Below are 12,500 nucleotides of genomic sequence, written 5' to 3' on the forward strand. Positions count from 1 at the left end.
GCTGAGACCATTCAGGGATGGCGTTGCTGCTCCGGGGACAGTGAGACGAGACGCGAGATGGGCACAGGCAAACGAAAGGAAATAAAGCGAATGTGATGCACAGGTAAGATGCATAGGTCTAACGTTACGAAGGTGAATAACAAACTAAGAAAGGAAGGCATAATCGCAATTATGATGGATGGATTTCGGGGACAAAAGCATTTACAAGTAAAATAAGATAAAAAAGAGTATTATCCGAAAACCAATTTAAAACTACTACTCAGCATTGTATGAAACCAATGACAAAACGGAATTTAAAGCCACGCACGTAAAAGAAACGCATTTTGAAGGTGCTAAGGACGGAATATGAATTAAGCCGCTTAAGATGTCCCCATCAAAGGTAAGGTATTTACGGGGGGGGGGGGGGGCTGGACACAAGAGAGGTGTGTGTTGGGGGGGGGGGTGACCGCCTGTCGTAACAGGAAAAGACCAACATACCTGGACAGATTACGGCCATCTTAGCATCGACCTTTTTAACCCCTTCGACCTATCGTCCATGCTGTTGCTTCCCGACCTGTTGAAGGATTAGTGGAGGCAGTTAGCGAGTGGAGATCAGTCGAGGATCGAAGGGACGGAGGGAGGGAGAGGAGAAAGGAAGGTGGAAGAGGGAGAAGAGGAAGGAGTGGAAAGAAAGACTCTTTTTCATAGTTTATTTATGTTTATCTATCTCTTTAAAAAAGTTATCCAAAATACAAACAACGAACTTTCAAAGAGATGTTCTTTCCCAAACCCCCAACAAAAGCTTTACTCATTAAGTAGTTAATAATGAGTTTGGAAATTTAGTCTGAACTTTCCGTTTGTTGCCTCATGCTAAAAGTTATTTATGTTTGGTGACTTCTGTCTTTAAATTCTCTATCACAAACATATTTCCACGCACAAGTTTTTGATTAAGCTCATCATCCAGCATTTTTGTCTCAGCCAATTGTCAAATCAAAATGATGATGCTCTAATTATAAGATCTCACTTATAATGTCAAAGTGCAAAACTTCAGTCAGAGAATTTTGCTTTCCTTCTCTCCCTTTTCATTGGTCTTTTCAATTATTTCAATTTTTCTCTCTCGTCACTTCCCCCCTTCACACTCCTCGTCAACCTGTCTCTCCTTCCTTCCTTCCTTCCTTCCCCTTCTCCCTTCCCCGCCCCATACGCCGCCCGCCACCCCCGCCCCTACCCCCAAACCAGGCATTTCCCAAGACCAATTACCCAACACGTTTTCTGTGGGAGGGAGTTTGGGGGGGGGGGGAGCAGTTTATAAGGCTTGGTTTCGTCACAGTAGGAAATTCTAGAATGATGTTCCTTTCATCCCTGAGTTGAAGGATCGTCTTCCAAGCAAGTGAGTCGTTTTTTTTTTCCTTATTATGGCTGTCAAATTTATCATATTGATTTTTTTTTCTTCTGGTAAATTTTACTTGAAGGTACATCAGAGATAGATAATCCGTTCAAATAAATCGTTTTCCTTCTTTTTCATGTTTTTTTTTTATGGATCAGAACTGTTCTTATTACAAGAACTTTTCCAAAAACTCGAAGCCGGGAAAGGAAAACGTCATCCCGCCCACAAAAAGTTTGGCCTCGTCCTCTCTTAAATTCTTCGCGAAGGAATTACTCGATCCGCCTGTAATTCAATCGAGACCCAAAGTCGGGGGATTTAAGAAATACCCGGATATATAATTTTTTCCTTTTAAAAACACCCTGGTATTTTCTTTCTTTTTTCGATCTCACACGTTTCGTCGCCTTCGCCGTCGCCACCCAAAAACTACGAATTGGCTTGGCCCCGAAAAAAGAAGCCGATGATTCATCCACGAAATTTCAATCTGTTTGTGATCCCGAGACGCCGGTGTGGAACCCCTGACTCGGCGGGGAAAAGTTACGTTAACAAGTGTTGTCTGATGCTGATGACACAGCGGCGACGGGGGGCTTCCGCGGCCTCTGCCCTCTCGCCCTTTCTTACTCTGTATCTTTATTTGTCTAATTTTACCCCCTCCCCCCTCTCTCTCTCTGCCTCTCTCCTACTTCTCCTTCACTTTTTTTTTATATACTGCATCCATAACCCTCTGCTCCCTTCCTCCTTCGTTTCTTCCCTCTCCGTCTGTTTCCACTTCGCAGCAAATTGCTTCTGGTTTATGGCATTCTAGGATGGGCCTTACGGGTCGAAGGCAGAGAAGTAGGCAGAAGAATGTGTGTGTGAAAGAGAGAGAGAGAGAGAGAGAGAGAGAGAGAGAGAGAGAGAGAGAGAGAGAGAGAGAGAGAGAGAGAGAGAGAGAGAGAGAGAGAGAGAGAGAGAGAGACACCAAGAGAGAGAGAGACACCAAGAGAGAGAGAGAGAGAGAGAGAGAGAGAGAGAGAGAGAGAGAGAGAGAGAGAGAGAGAGAGAGAGAGAGAGAGAGAGAGAGAGGAGGGGGGTCGTCCATGAAATCACTTCGCCTCGACGACAAGAGATCTCCTCCTAATTACGTATCCACATGAAACTAATCCTTTTAAAGCGAACTTCGGAATCCCTTCCTATCCTACGGACTTCGGATAAGCCAATCCCTAGGAACCCGGCTTGGTTATGGGCAGGGAAGTCTCCGCGCGCCTTGAGGACGTCGAAGGGAATCAATAATGCCGGTAATGAAACACCAAATACGGAAATAAAGTGATATCGGAAAGAAGGTTTGTAGGAAAAAAGTCAAAATTACAGGTTAAAAAGCAAAATTTGATGAAAGTTGTATTTAAGTCGTCACAAACAAGTCCCTTAAACCAAATGGCGTGCGATTTTTCTTCATTATATTTCCATTTTTAATTAGTAGGAGCCCTAGAGAGACTCAGAGGGAGAGAGACCTAATGAGGTTACGAAGGCGCGTGGGGAGTACTAGCACTTTTTCCCCTCATGGTCCATCAAAATCCATATGATATTTCCTTTTTTCAAAGTCTTCTGGGCGTTGAGAATTACCAAAAGTACGTTCATTAAAAGAGCGAGTAATTCTTGTAGTAGCAATAGGACGAATGGATGTCAGATATCCCTTTTTTTTCTTATATTTACAAATGACATTTTTACGTTGGATGTAAAATCTCCCTTGTTTTTCAGCGTGATACCATCATTAAAAACGAACATCGTCTGCCACATTTAAATTTAGCCATCCACTCCACGCATGAGACACTTTTGCTTTTCCTCTGTTAATGTCTTGTCAGGAAACAAATTCACTTTTTCTTGCCTGTCAGGAAAGAAGAATTATCTCTTTCTCTTTTTCCCTGTGACATAGAAATGCATGGTATCTCAAATGCTGGAGAGGAAGAGAGAGGAAACCTCGAGCCTGTAAGATGCTGCGTCAATCACATCCTAGATGTGGAGAAATGGCTCCTCATCTCATATTCCCTTATTCTCGTTTGATCTTTCTCTGGATCTCTCTCCTCTTCGACTACTTTGCTACCTTTTATCCTATATTTTATCTTCTCTCCTTTTCGCTTCCTTCTGCCATTTATCCCTCGGTTTTTGCTTCCTCCCTTCATCTCTTCCTTTTGACCTCCCACTTCCTTCGCTTCTCTTTCTCTCCTCCTTACCTTCCCCTTTCATCCTTGCCTCTTCCCTCCCTCCTTCTATTTCATCGTTTCTTCTCGATTGTTTCCCAGGCAAATTTTGCCAAGAGAATCGAACGGGCGAAGATCAGGGGAGCCTGAGTGTCATGGTAATCATGGGTGTGTTTTTACGATGATTTGGTGATTTAGGTTCTAATGAGAGTAGATGAAGACAAAGTAGAAATAAATGATTTCACAGTAACGGAAAAGGGAAATGTATAATATGATTAAGTAAACTTGAGCACCTCGTCTCCGGTTTATGTTTATTGGCAATGTACAAACATTAAACGAGAGGGACAGACAACGGTTTAATCAAAATGTATGGCAATGGGTAAATAGGCAAAGGTGAACGAAGGTGGGTTAATGAGACAAGGTGAAGGCAGTGAGGAGGGCATAATAGAGGGGCGGGTCGGGGGGGGAGGGGGCGAGGCGACTAATTATCACTTAGAGAATGAAGGATGTAAGGAAGGGAAAGGTATGGCTCGACATTTTAAGAGGAAGGAATAAATCACCCTGTGGAAAAAATAAGGATGAAAAGAAGTGATTGCCGGGAGGGAGAATATCCACAGAAATTATAGGTTCCTTAAAAGAACGCGAAACAAGAGAAGAAAAGAAGAGAGAGGAGGAGCTTTTCCATTCCCCTCCCCTTCCATACAAAGGCAGGCATATTTGTTCTTGTTAATTACACTAACAAATAAAGGGGTTTTCAGTTAGATGTCATCTGCTGAGCATATCCCGAAATTATCTGATTGATTCTGGCTCAACAAATATATAGTTCAGAAATTATTTCAGTGTATATCGTTCGGAAATTATCTCAATGTATATAGTTCGAAAATGATATCAGTGTATGTGGTTCGGAAAGGATCTCGATATATACAGTTCGAATATCACCTCATAGAGTTTCCTCGCCGTTTAGTTTAATAATGAATGGGTTTCCGAGACTCTTTTATTCGTTTATTATTTATGAGGTCTAATTACAGAGCCAGGCAACGGGAAGGAGGGAACACGTCGAGAGAGAAATGTTCTTCTATGGGAATTTTCTTCCCTTTTCTTTCTCTCCTTCTCGTTTGAGGACAGATTGTTTGACTCAAGATTGTGTTACAAAGGAACAGGGGGGAAATTAGCCACTCTTTCTCTCTCTCTCTCTCTCTCTCTCTCTCTCTCTCTCTCTCTCTCTCTCTCTCTCTCTCTCTCTCTCTCTCTCTCTCTCTCATATTGTTTTTGTTAAAATATGTTTTACGAAGAGATTAAACCCGCTCTTTCAAAAAAGAAAGAGAAAAAAACGTGAGAAAGGGGTTTTCGAAAGATCTTTAAAGCAGATAACTTTTCTCCCTCTCCCCTTCGCCCCGCCCTCCCTTTCTTTACCCAACCCCTTCCCTCCTTTTAAAACATTTTCGTGAATTCTGTAAAGTATTTCTTGACGTGGGGGTGATTAATAGCCAAGGGCTCGGAGATAAAAGAGATTGGAAATAGATCTCCCCGTATTGTACGCATACACACGCTTCACGGGAAATATCGGGAGGGCCATTCACATGGTTATTCACAAGGCCTTTCACAGCGGTTTTCTTTCAAGGCAATTGGTGACATAGGTAATTCATATACAGTAGGTGTATTCATCAATGGGTGTGAGCGTGAATGTGGGATGTGTTTGTTGGAATGCGTGTGTTTATTCATGTACTTTAGGGTTTACATACGTATATGTGTGTGTGCTTATATATATATATATATATATATATATATATATATATATATATATATATATATATATATATATATATAGCAAAACATCCTTCATAATGAAACGGATTATTTACGACTTGCTTCCAAACACCGCTCGCAAAACAAGGGGCGGTTGTTTCCCTTTCGATCGTCGTTCGCGGAAAGCCTCGGATTGATCCGCATTCACGCGCGTTCTGCATAAATCACCCCCCCCCTCTCCGCCCGCCCCATTGCTTTCCAGTAAGTCAGTAGAAGTTGTGACCTCCATACGGTTCTATTGATAGCTAATGTGAAAAAAATAAAAAGTAATAACAAGTACGAATTCCATGGGAATTTCTCACGCTCCCTCTCCCTTGCCCTGCCTCTTCTCCACCCCCCTCCCCCACCCGCACACCCCTCCCTATTACTCTCCTCCATTCACTCTCCCTCTCCCCCTCACTCCCCCCTCCCTCCTTCCTCCTCCCCTTTTCATCCAACCCCCTCCCTCTCCATATCCCCGTCCTCATCCAACCTGTGTTCTCTCCCTCTCCCTCACCCACTTTCTCCCTCCCTCCCTTCCTACCGTTCCACGAAGCGAGGAAATGTTACAAGGCTGTAAATGACTCCATCGAACTTTGATCCTACTATTATATACACTTTTTTACGATGGGAAAAGTACGGTCGGAACTTCGCATGGCTGTCATTTGGAGGCATTTTCGCGAACGAGGAGGTGAAAGGAAGACAATGGAGAGTAAAGGCGCTGTCACACTAGCACTTTTCCGTCAATTTTCTGAAAAATTGTCAATTTTTGAGCGAATTGGCATCTTTTTAGTCAGACGATATTCCGAGTTTCCGCGTGAAACATTCCCGTCGTCCTATTGGCCAAGCATAATCAAATCAAGAACTATATTTTTAAATGTTCGTATTTGTTTTAAATCATTAATAATATTCAAATATAATGAAATTTACTTTTCATATTTATAGCTTAAAATTGACAAAGAGGAATATGTAAATCTAAATTTTATTTCATTAGATAAAATTTAATTTAAGTGCTGGACTTCATTGTTTACATCCGTCAGCCGCAGAGCGCGCTATTTTTCCTCCAGTTTTGAAAAACAATGGACTGTGAATGGATACAGGCCTTTCAGAAGAATACTTGAATTAGAATATTTTATTGCTTTTTCTTGTTACGCTCAGCATCTGCTAAAACGGCTAAAGTCTAGCATAACCGCGCACTATCGCTTGTTCGGCGCCATTGTTTACAAATGCGATGCGAGTATCGCATTACTAAGCCGATGGCTCCTAGTGTGACTGCGCGCCTCGAAAAATTGACAATTTTTGAAAATTGACGCAATAAAACGACGGAAAATAGGCTAGTGTGACAGCGCCTTAAGAATGGCGGCCTCAGGTTGCGTGGTTCTTGGCGTTCCTGTAATGAGCTGCTGATGGGAATTTATTGTGTCTTTTTACATGGTTTTGTTGGCGATGTTAGTGTCTTTGATGATGATGATGATGATGAAATTAATCACGTGACCATTATGGTTATGATTATGGCATTGATGATAACGATGAATATTGATATTCCTGCAATTGCCATCTTCATATTACTAACGATAGATAGGCTGATAGGTAGATGTATCACCTCTTACAACACCACTTGTATTATGCGTATCTTGATGAAAAGCGACTGCACTGTAAACGCGTCACACATTCGATTCCCAGACGCCTTGTGGGTTCTTAGCTAATGGAAAAAGTTTCCGGAGAAAATTTTCGATAACAAGCAACGTGCAAATCTTAACAACGGATCCTCACGGCAATACCGCTACTTAGGAAAATCCTTCACTGCGATAGAGCTATTCTCGATATTTTGGGTTTGGTTGCGGTTCGGCTTCAGAAGGTTGTCTTTTGTTTATAGGCTTATCTATTTTGATTGTTGTTGTTTGATTTATCTGTTTTCATTGGGCGGCTAGGCTGTGGCATGAAATGGCTACGTTCTGTATAGTGCTCATAGACCCCGTGACTATGAGGCAGGGAGAGGGTGAATGCCAGCGCTCCCTCCTGCTTTTCCTCTGAGTCAATTTCCGGAAAACATGTCCATCAGTATTTTCATTCCAATATAGCAATTTTTTTTTCTTTTCTTTTCGTTCCCTCTGCCTGCCTTTCCAAACCCACCAATGTTAGTTTCTATCGCGTCCCTTCTCTCCTCCCCTTCGCTTCATCTCCCCTCCACGAATCTTTATTACTCCTGTCTCTTTCTCCCCTCCCCCTCCGCTCTCTCCCCGTCTCTTTCCTTCTCCCCCTCTCCTTCCCCCTCCTGCCCAGCCTCTCCCCTTATCTTTCACTCATCTTTTCCCTCCGCTCTATCTTCTTCCTATCCCTCCCGCCCTCCTATCTCCTCTCTCCCTATCCCTCTTCTCCGCCCATTCCTTCTTTCACCTCCCCCACCCATCTCATTCCTTCCCTTCCCTCTATATCTAAGTCTCCTTTCCCTCGCAACGTCCGAACTCGTGCCTGCCTGCCTGCCTGCCTGCCTGCCTGCCTGCCTGCTGCCTCCAAACACAGTAGCGTACGGCTGGCCTTATCCGTCTCCTCATGAATTCTAAGCAGGGCTAGAAATTGTCTGTCTATCGCTTGACTGGCCGTCTCGACTAACCTTGTAATTGGTTCTCCGTGCTTGTTCGTCATACCATAGCAATAACGGAAAAAGAGAGAGAGAGAGAGAGAGAGAGAGAGAGAGAGAGAGAGAGAGAGAGAGAGAGAGAGAGAGAGAGAGAGAGAGAGAGAGAGAGAGAGAGAGAGAGAGAGAGAGAGAGAGAGAGAGAGAGCGAGAGAGAGAGATACAAAACGTAATCCTGGTTGTTTATGAAGAACAGATTGTATTTGTTATTAATTTGTTGTTCTGTGAGAAGCAATAGTCATATATTTCTTGTGTTCAGCTTGCTACAGTACTGTTAACTTGTTCTGTGTTGCTTTCCGATGAAATAGGATTTATTCGGGGATGAGAGCTTTTCGACGGATATAAATTCAAGAGGATTTAATATTTCGGAGGAAGCGTGTATAATGTTGGACATATTATACATTCCGCTTTTCATTTAATGTTTTGGATTCACTCCGGTGCCCATGCAGCGCAAATGCTGTAGTTTATCTGCGTGTTTCGGAATAATTGACACTGTCAGATACCCGATGATAATAGATACTACGCTAGCTGTTACAGTATTTATTCGGTTCTGTGTTGAATGTAAACATATTTATTTGTAGTTTTAGTATATATACGTTTTTTGTGAGGAGGGGGGGGGGGTGAACCGCATTTGCATATCAAATTCCTGATTGTTTTGCCGTAATGATGCTGAATGATGTAAATGTGTTGGTGTGATCCACAAAACCATGTGCTGTTTGTTTTTTAATATGTCTGGCTCTCGTCTCATTCTCCAACTCTTGCCGTCTTCTCTCTTCTCTTTTCTTTATTTCTCTTTTTTTTTCTTCGTTTCTCTCTCCATCTCCTCTCCTCCCCTTTCTGCTCCTCCCTTCGCTTCTCGTCGCGTCTCTCTCCTCTCCATCCATTTCACCCTCTGCCCCCCCCCCCTTCCGTTCCCTCCCTCTGTCCCCAAAGATGAAACCGCATATGACAGCCAAGCGGCAGGACACCGGCGGAGGTGTGGCCCGGGTGAGGCATTCGGCGCAAACAGCCTCGGGTCGTGGTTAATGATCGAAAATCAGCGGCTGAGGATCATAATTTCCTCAAGGGCGGGAGGGTAGGGGGTCATTGGAAGGTGCCCCTTGGCCCACCTACCCATTAGCCGACCCTCCACGCCCACGGTACCGAACCGCACCGCACCGACGTCCTCCCTCCGCCCCCAACCGCCCACGCCCATGTAACGGCGCTTCGTTCTTCTCCCTCTTCCCCCGTTACCTATCGTTACTTTTGACTTCGCCTTCGCATAGCGACGTTTCCCCTCTCTTCGAATCGGGAAATGCATCGCCGACTGGAGGTTGGCCCGATGTACACTGTGTGCGCGGATTAGGCCTAGACTAACGTTTGATCGACCCTTTGATTGTGAATTGTGAAACTCACGGCTTCTCCTTTTCCCTTTGCAGAGTGTGCTCACAGAATTCTCGAACGTGCTGTGGACGACAACGGGCGGACGGGCGTCTCTACGGGAAGTGACCGTCGCGCTGCCCCGCTCCTGGAAGACGGGCGGCCTCACCTGCTCCCTACTCTCCCCCCTCGAGACGTCGGCGACACCCAACCTGGCGCACATCCGCGTCACGTCCCCCCACCCCGTGTTTGGTTCCCGCCCATGGACGCAGCAGAGCCAGGGCTGCGGGCGGCAGGGCGACTACATCCAGATCGGCGGCGACTTCCTACGCACGACGACCAACGACAGCTACGTATATGCCGCCCGCCTGCTGGTGGCCGAGTGGGTCAAGTTCCGTTGGGGCGTGTTTGAGGAGCGAGGCTACAAGAACGACCCCTTGTACCCCACTAGCTTCCGCGACCCCAAGACCAACAGCCCGCGCCCTAACCGGTGCAGCACCCACAGCATCACGCCCGCGCCCTTCTGTTCAACGGCCGCCCACACCCCGGAGGCACCCACCAAACACAACGCACAATGCGGCGGGCGTGCAGCCTGGGACATCATCCTCCAATCGCAGGATTTCGTCGAAGGAAGGTAAGAAAAACAGGCATGTTTCAAAGGCTTGGAATATTGGAAGTGCCGGCGTCATTGATTTCCGCCGATGTGATTTGTGGCGAGGAACTCATGTGTCCCATAATGTTTTCCAGGAACGAGCCGTCCAATGCCACCGCCCCGCTCCTGCCCTCGTTCAAGTTCGTGCAGGAAACCGCCCCGCGCATCGTGCTGGTGGTGGAGGACACAGCCGCAATGAACTTGCAGCGCCGCTGGGAGTTCGTCCGGAAAGCCGTGCGCCGTGTTGTCGTCTACGACGTGCCCGACGGCGCCTATGTCTCGCTGGTCGTCTTCAACTCGGTCGCGCAGACAGCCGCACCTCTGCTCAAGATGGACTCACTCTCCGACGTTCGCCAGCGCGTGGGCTCGTCCCTGCCGCGCAACCCCTCCCGTGTCCCCGAGAGCCACAAGTGCGTGCTCTGCGCCCTCCAGGAGGCGCTGAGAACCTTCTCATCCGATCCCGCTGGCGCCGAAGGAGCCACCATTATCTTGGTGACCACGGGAAAGGGCGCAGCCCCCCAGAGCGACCTGAATGAGATGTCCCGTTTGGCCAACTCGCGGGGCGTGAAGATCGACACCGTCCTGTACCCGATGACGGAGCGGCGTGGTGGCCCGTCCGCCTCGCACGGCCTCGAGACTTTGGTTGCGGACACCCACGGCTCCTCTTTCACCGTGATGGACGAGGGCGTCGGCAACGACTCCAAAGTAAGCATGATGGTGGCGCTGATGGACGCCCTTCTGGCCGCCGTGCGCCGCAGCGCCCCTCCCGCCGCCCCGGGCGCCCCCGTCATTATCCACAGCCGCCCGTACCCCGGTGGCATCGCGTCTATGGCCTCAGGCACCTTCACCCTGGACGAGTCCCTGGGCCCCAATGCGCGCTTCTCCATCTACTACTACGACCTGAACCACGTGGGAAACACGGTGAAGCTGACGACGCCCTCCGGCCAGACCATCGCCTCCGTCAACATGCAGGAGGAGGACGGCGACGCCAACGTCATCTTCGTGAACATCCCGAACGCGGAGCGCGGCCTGTGGCACTACCAGGTGGAGAACCGCGCCGACTCGCACCAGGGGCTGCACATCCAGGTGACGGGCACGGAGAGCGAGGAGCGGAAGATCAGCCTGCGCCTGTGGACCAGCGCGCCCAACACGCCCATCAACGCCACTGACCCTTCAGTACCTGTCATCATCTACGCGGAGGTCAAGGACGACGAAGTGCCCATCCTCAACGCGAAGGTCACAGCCAAGCTGCAGCGCCTCGGCACCAACGCCACTGGGAGCAACTACGACCCCATCTACGTGGACCTCTTCGATAATGGATTCGGAGGTAAATATCTCGTTAACTTTTCCTAATTGCGTTTTACTAATTAGTTTGAGCTTAATGGAATAGAATATGTATCAGCGTGTGTGCCAGCAATGTCTAATCTTTGCTGTGTTTTCCCCCCAGACCCCGACATTACGGGCGGCGATGGCGTCTACTCGCGCTACCTGCCGGCGCTGCAGGGCGGGCCCGGCCACTACGAGCTCAGCGTCAACGTCGACCACAACAGCGGCCTCGCCCTTGCGCCCATCAACGACGCCTTCACGCGCCCTCTGCGCATCTACTCAGACAAGGAGAAGCAGACCTGCTGCGGCAGCGTGATACGCTACGACCACGTGAAGCCCGTGGCGCAGTTCCAGCGCTCGACGATCTACGGGGTGCTGGACGTTGTGTCCCGCCGCCCGCCCGTCGACCTCGTGCCGCCCACGCGCATTCTGGACCTGCGCACCTTCGTGAACCTCACCACCCGCGACGTGTCGCTGCGCTGGACTGCGCCCGGCGACGACTACGACTGGGACCGCGCTCATCACTACGAAGCCAAGCTGGCTAGCTCATGGGCGGAGGCGAAGGCCTTCGAGGGCCAGCGAATCTCCGGCATGCCCGCGCCCGTCATGGTGGGCACGGAACAGGCCGTGTCAATCCAGGTGGACACGTACGACCAGCTGGTGTACGTGGTCATACGCGCCGTGGACGAGGCGGGCAATCGCGGGGGCGTGAGCAACATCGCGGCCCTGTGGGTGCCTCAGCCGCCTACGACGCCACCCATGGTAACTAGCCCGCGCACGCTGGCGCCCTCGAGCGACCCCACCGAGCCCCTGGGGCGTGGCATCACGCAGCCCGTGCGAGTGGCCGGCCTCAACCTGGAAGACATGGCCGTGATCATCGGGTCAGTAGGCGGCTTCTTGATCATCGTGGCCGTCCTGGCCACCTTCTGCTACTGCCACGTGGCCCGGCGGCGGCGCCACCAGCACAAGAAGGACACAGAGAAGATCGAGGCCAACAGGAACGTCATCATCAAGACTAACTCGACGCTCATGGTGGACCAGGACGAGAGCCAGGACTCGGTGGACAGCGCCGTCAAGGAGGAGGTGCTCACCACCAAGGACGGGCGTCCGCTGTCACCCATGCAGTCGTGGGGCGCGTCCAAGTTGCTGCAGGAGCACGAGCGGCGCTTCTCCGTGACCAGCGGGCCCCTAGTGGAGGCC

The 12,500-nt window shown here is 48.7% G+C and overlaps 1 protein-coding gene across 1 annotated transcript in view; it reads left to right on the top strand.

Annotated features, from left to right (window-relative positions):
- LOC122265231 (calcium-activated chloride channel regulator 1) overlaps positions 1-12,500 on the top strand; it is a 19,639-nt gene that overhangs the window by 6,210 nt on the left and 929 nt on the right. Inside the window, exons 2-4 of the mRNA XM_043034433.2 lie at positions 9,382-9,956; positions 10,070-11,301; positions 11,422-12,500. The exon at positions 11,422-12,500 is cut by the window's right edge and continues 929 nt beyond it. Of these exons, the coding sequence (XP_042890367.1) occupies positions 9,382-9,956; positions 10,070-11,301; positions 11,422-12,500 (2,886 nt within the window). The remainder of the gene's footprint in view (positions 1-9,381; positions 9,957-10,069; positions 11,302-11,421) is intronic.

This window comes from Penaeus japonicus, unplaced genomic scaffold, assembly GCF_977035675.1.
Source record: "Penaeus japonicus unplaced genomic scaffold, GWHDUDI00000001_assembly GWHDUDI00000003, whole genome shotgun sequence".
Lineage (NCBI taxonomy): Eukaryota > Metazoa > Arthropoda > Malacostraca > Decapoda > Penaeidae > Penaeus > Penaeus japonicus.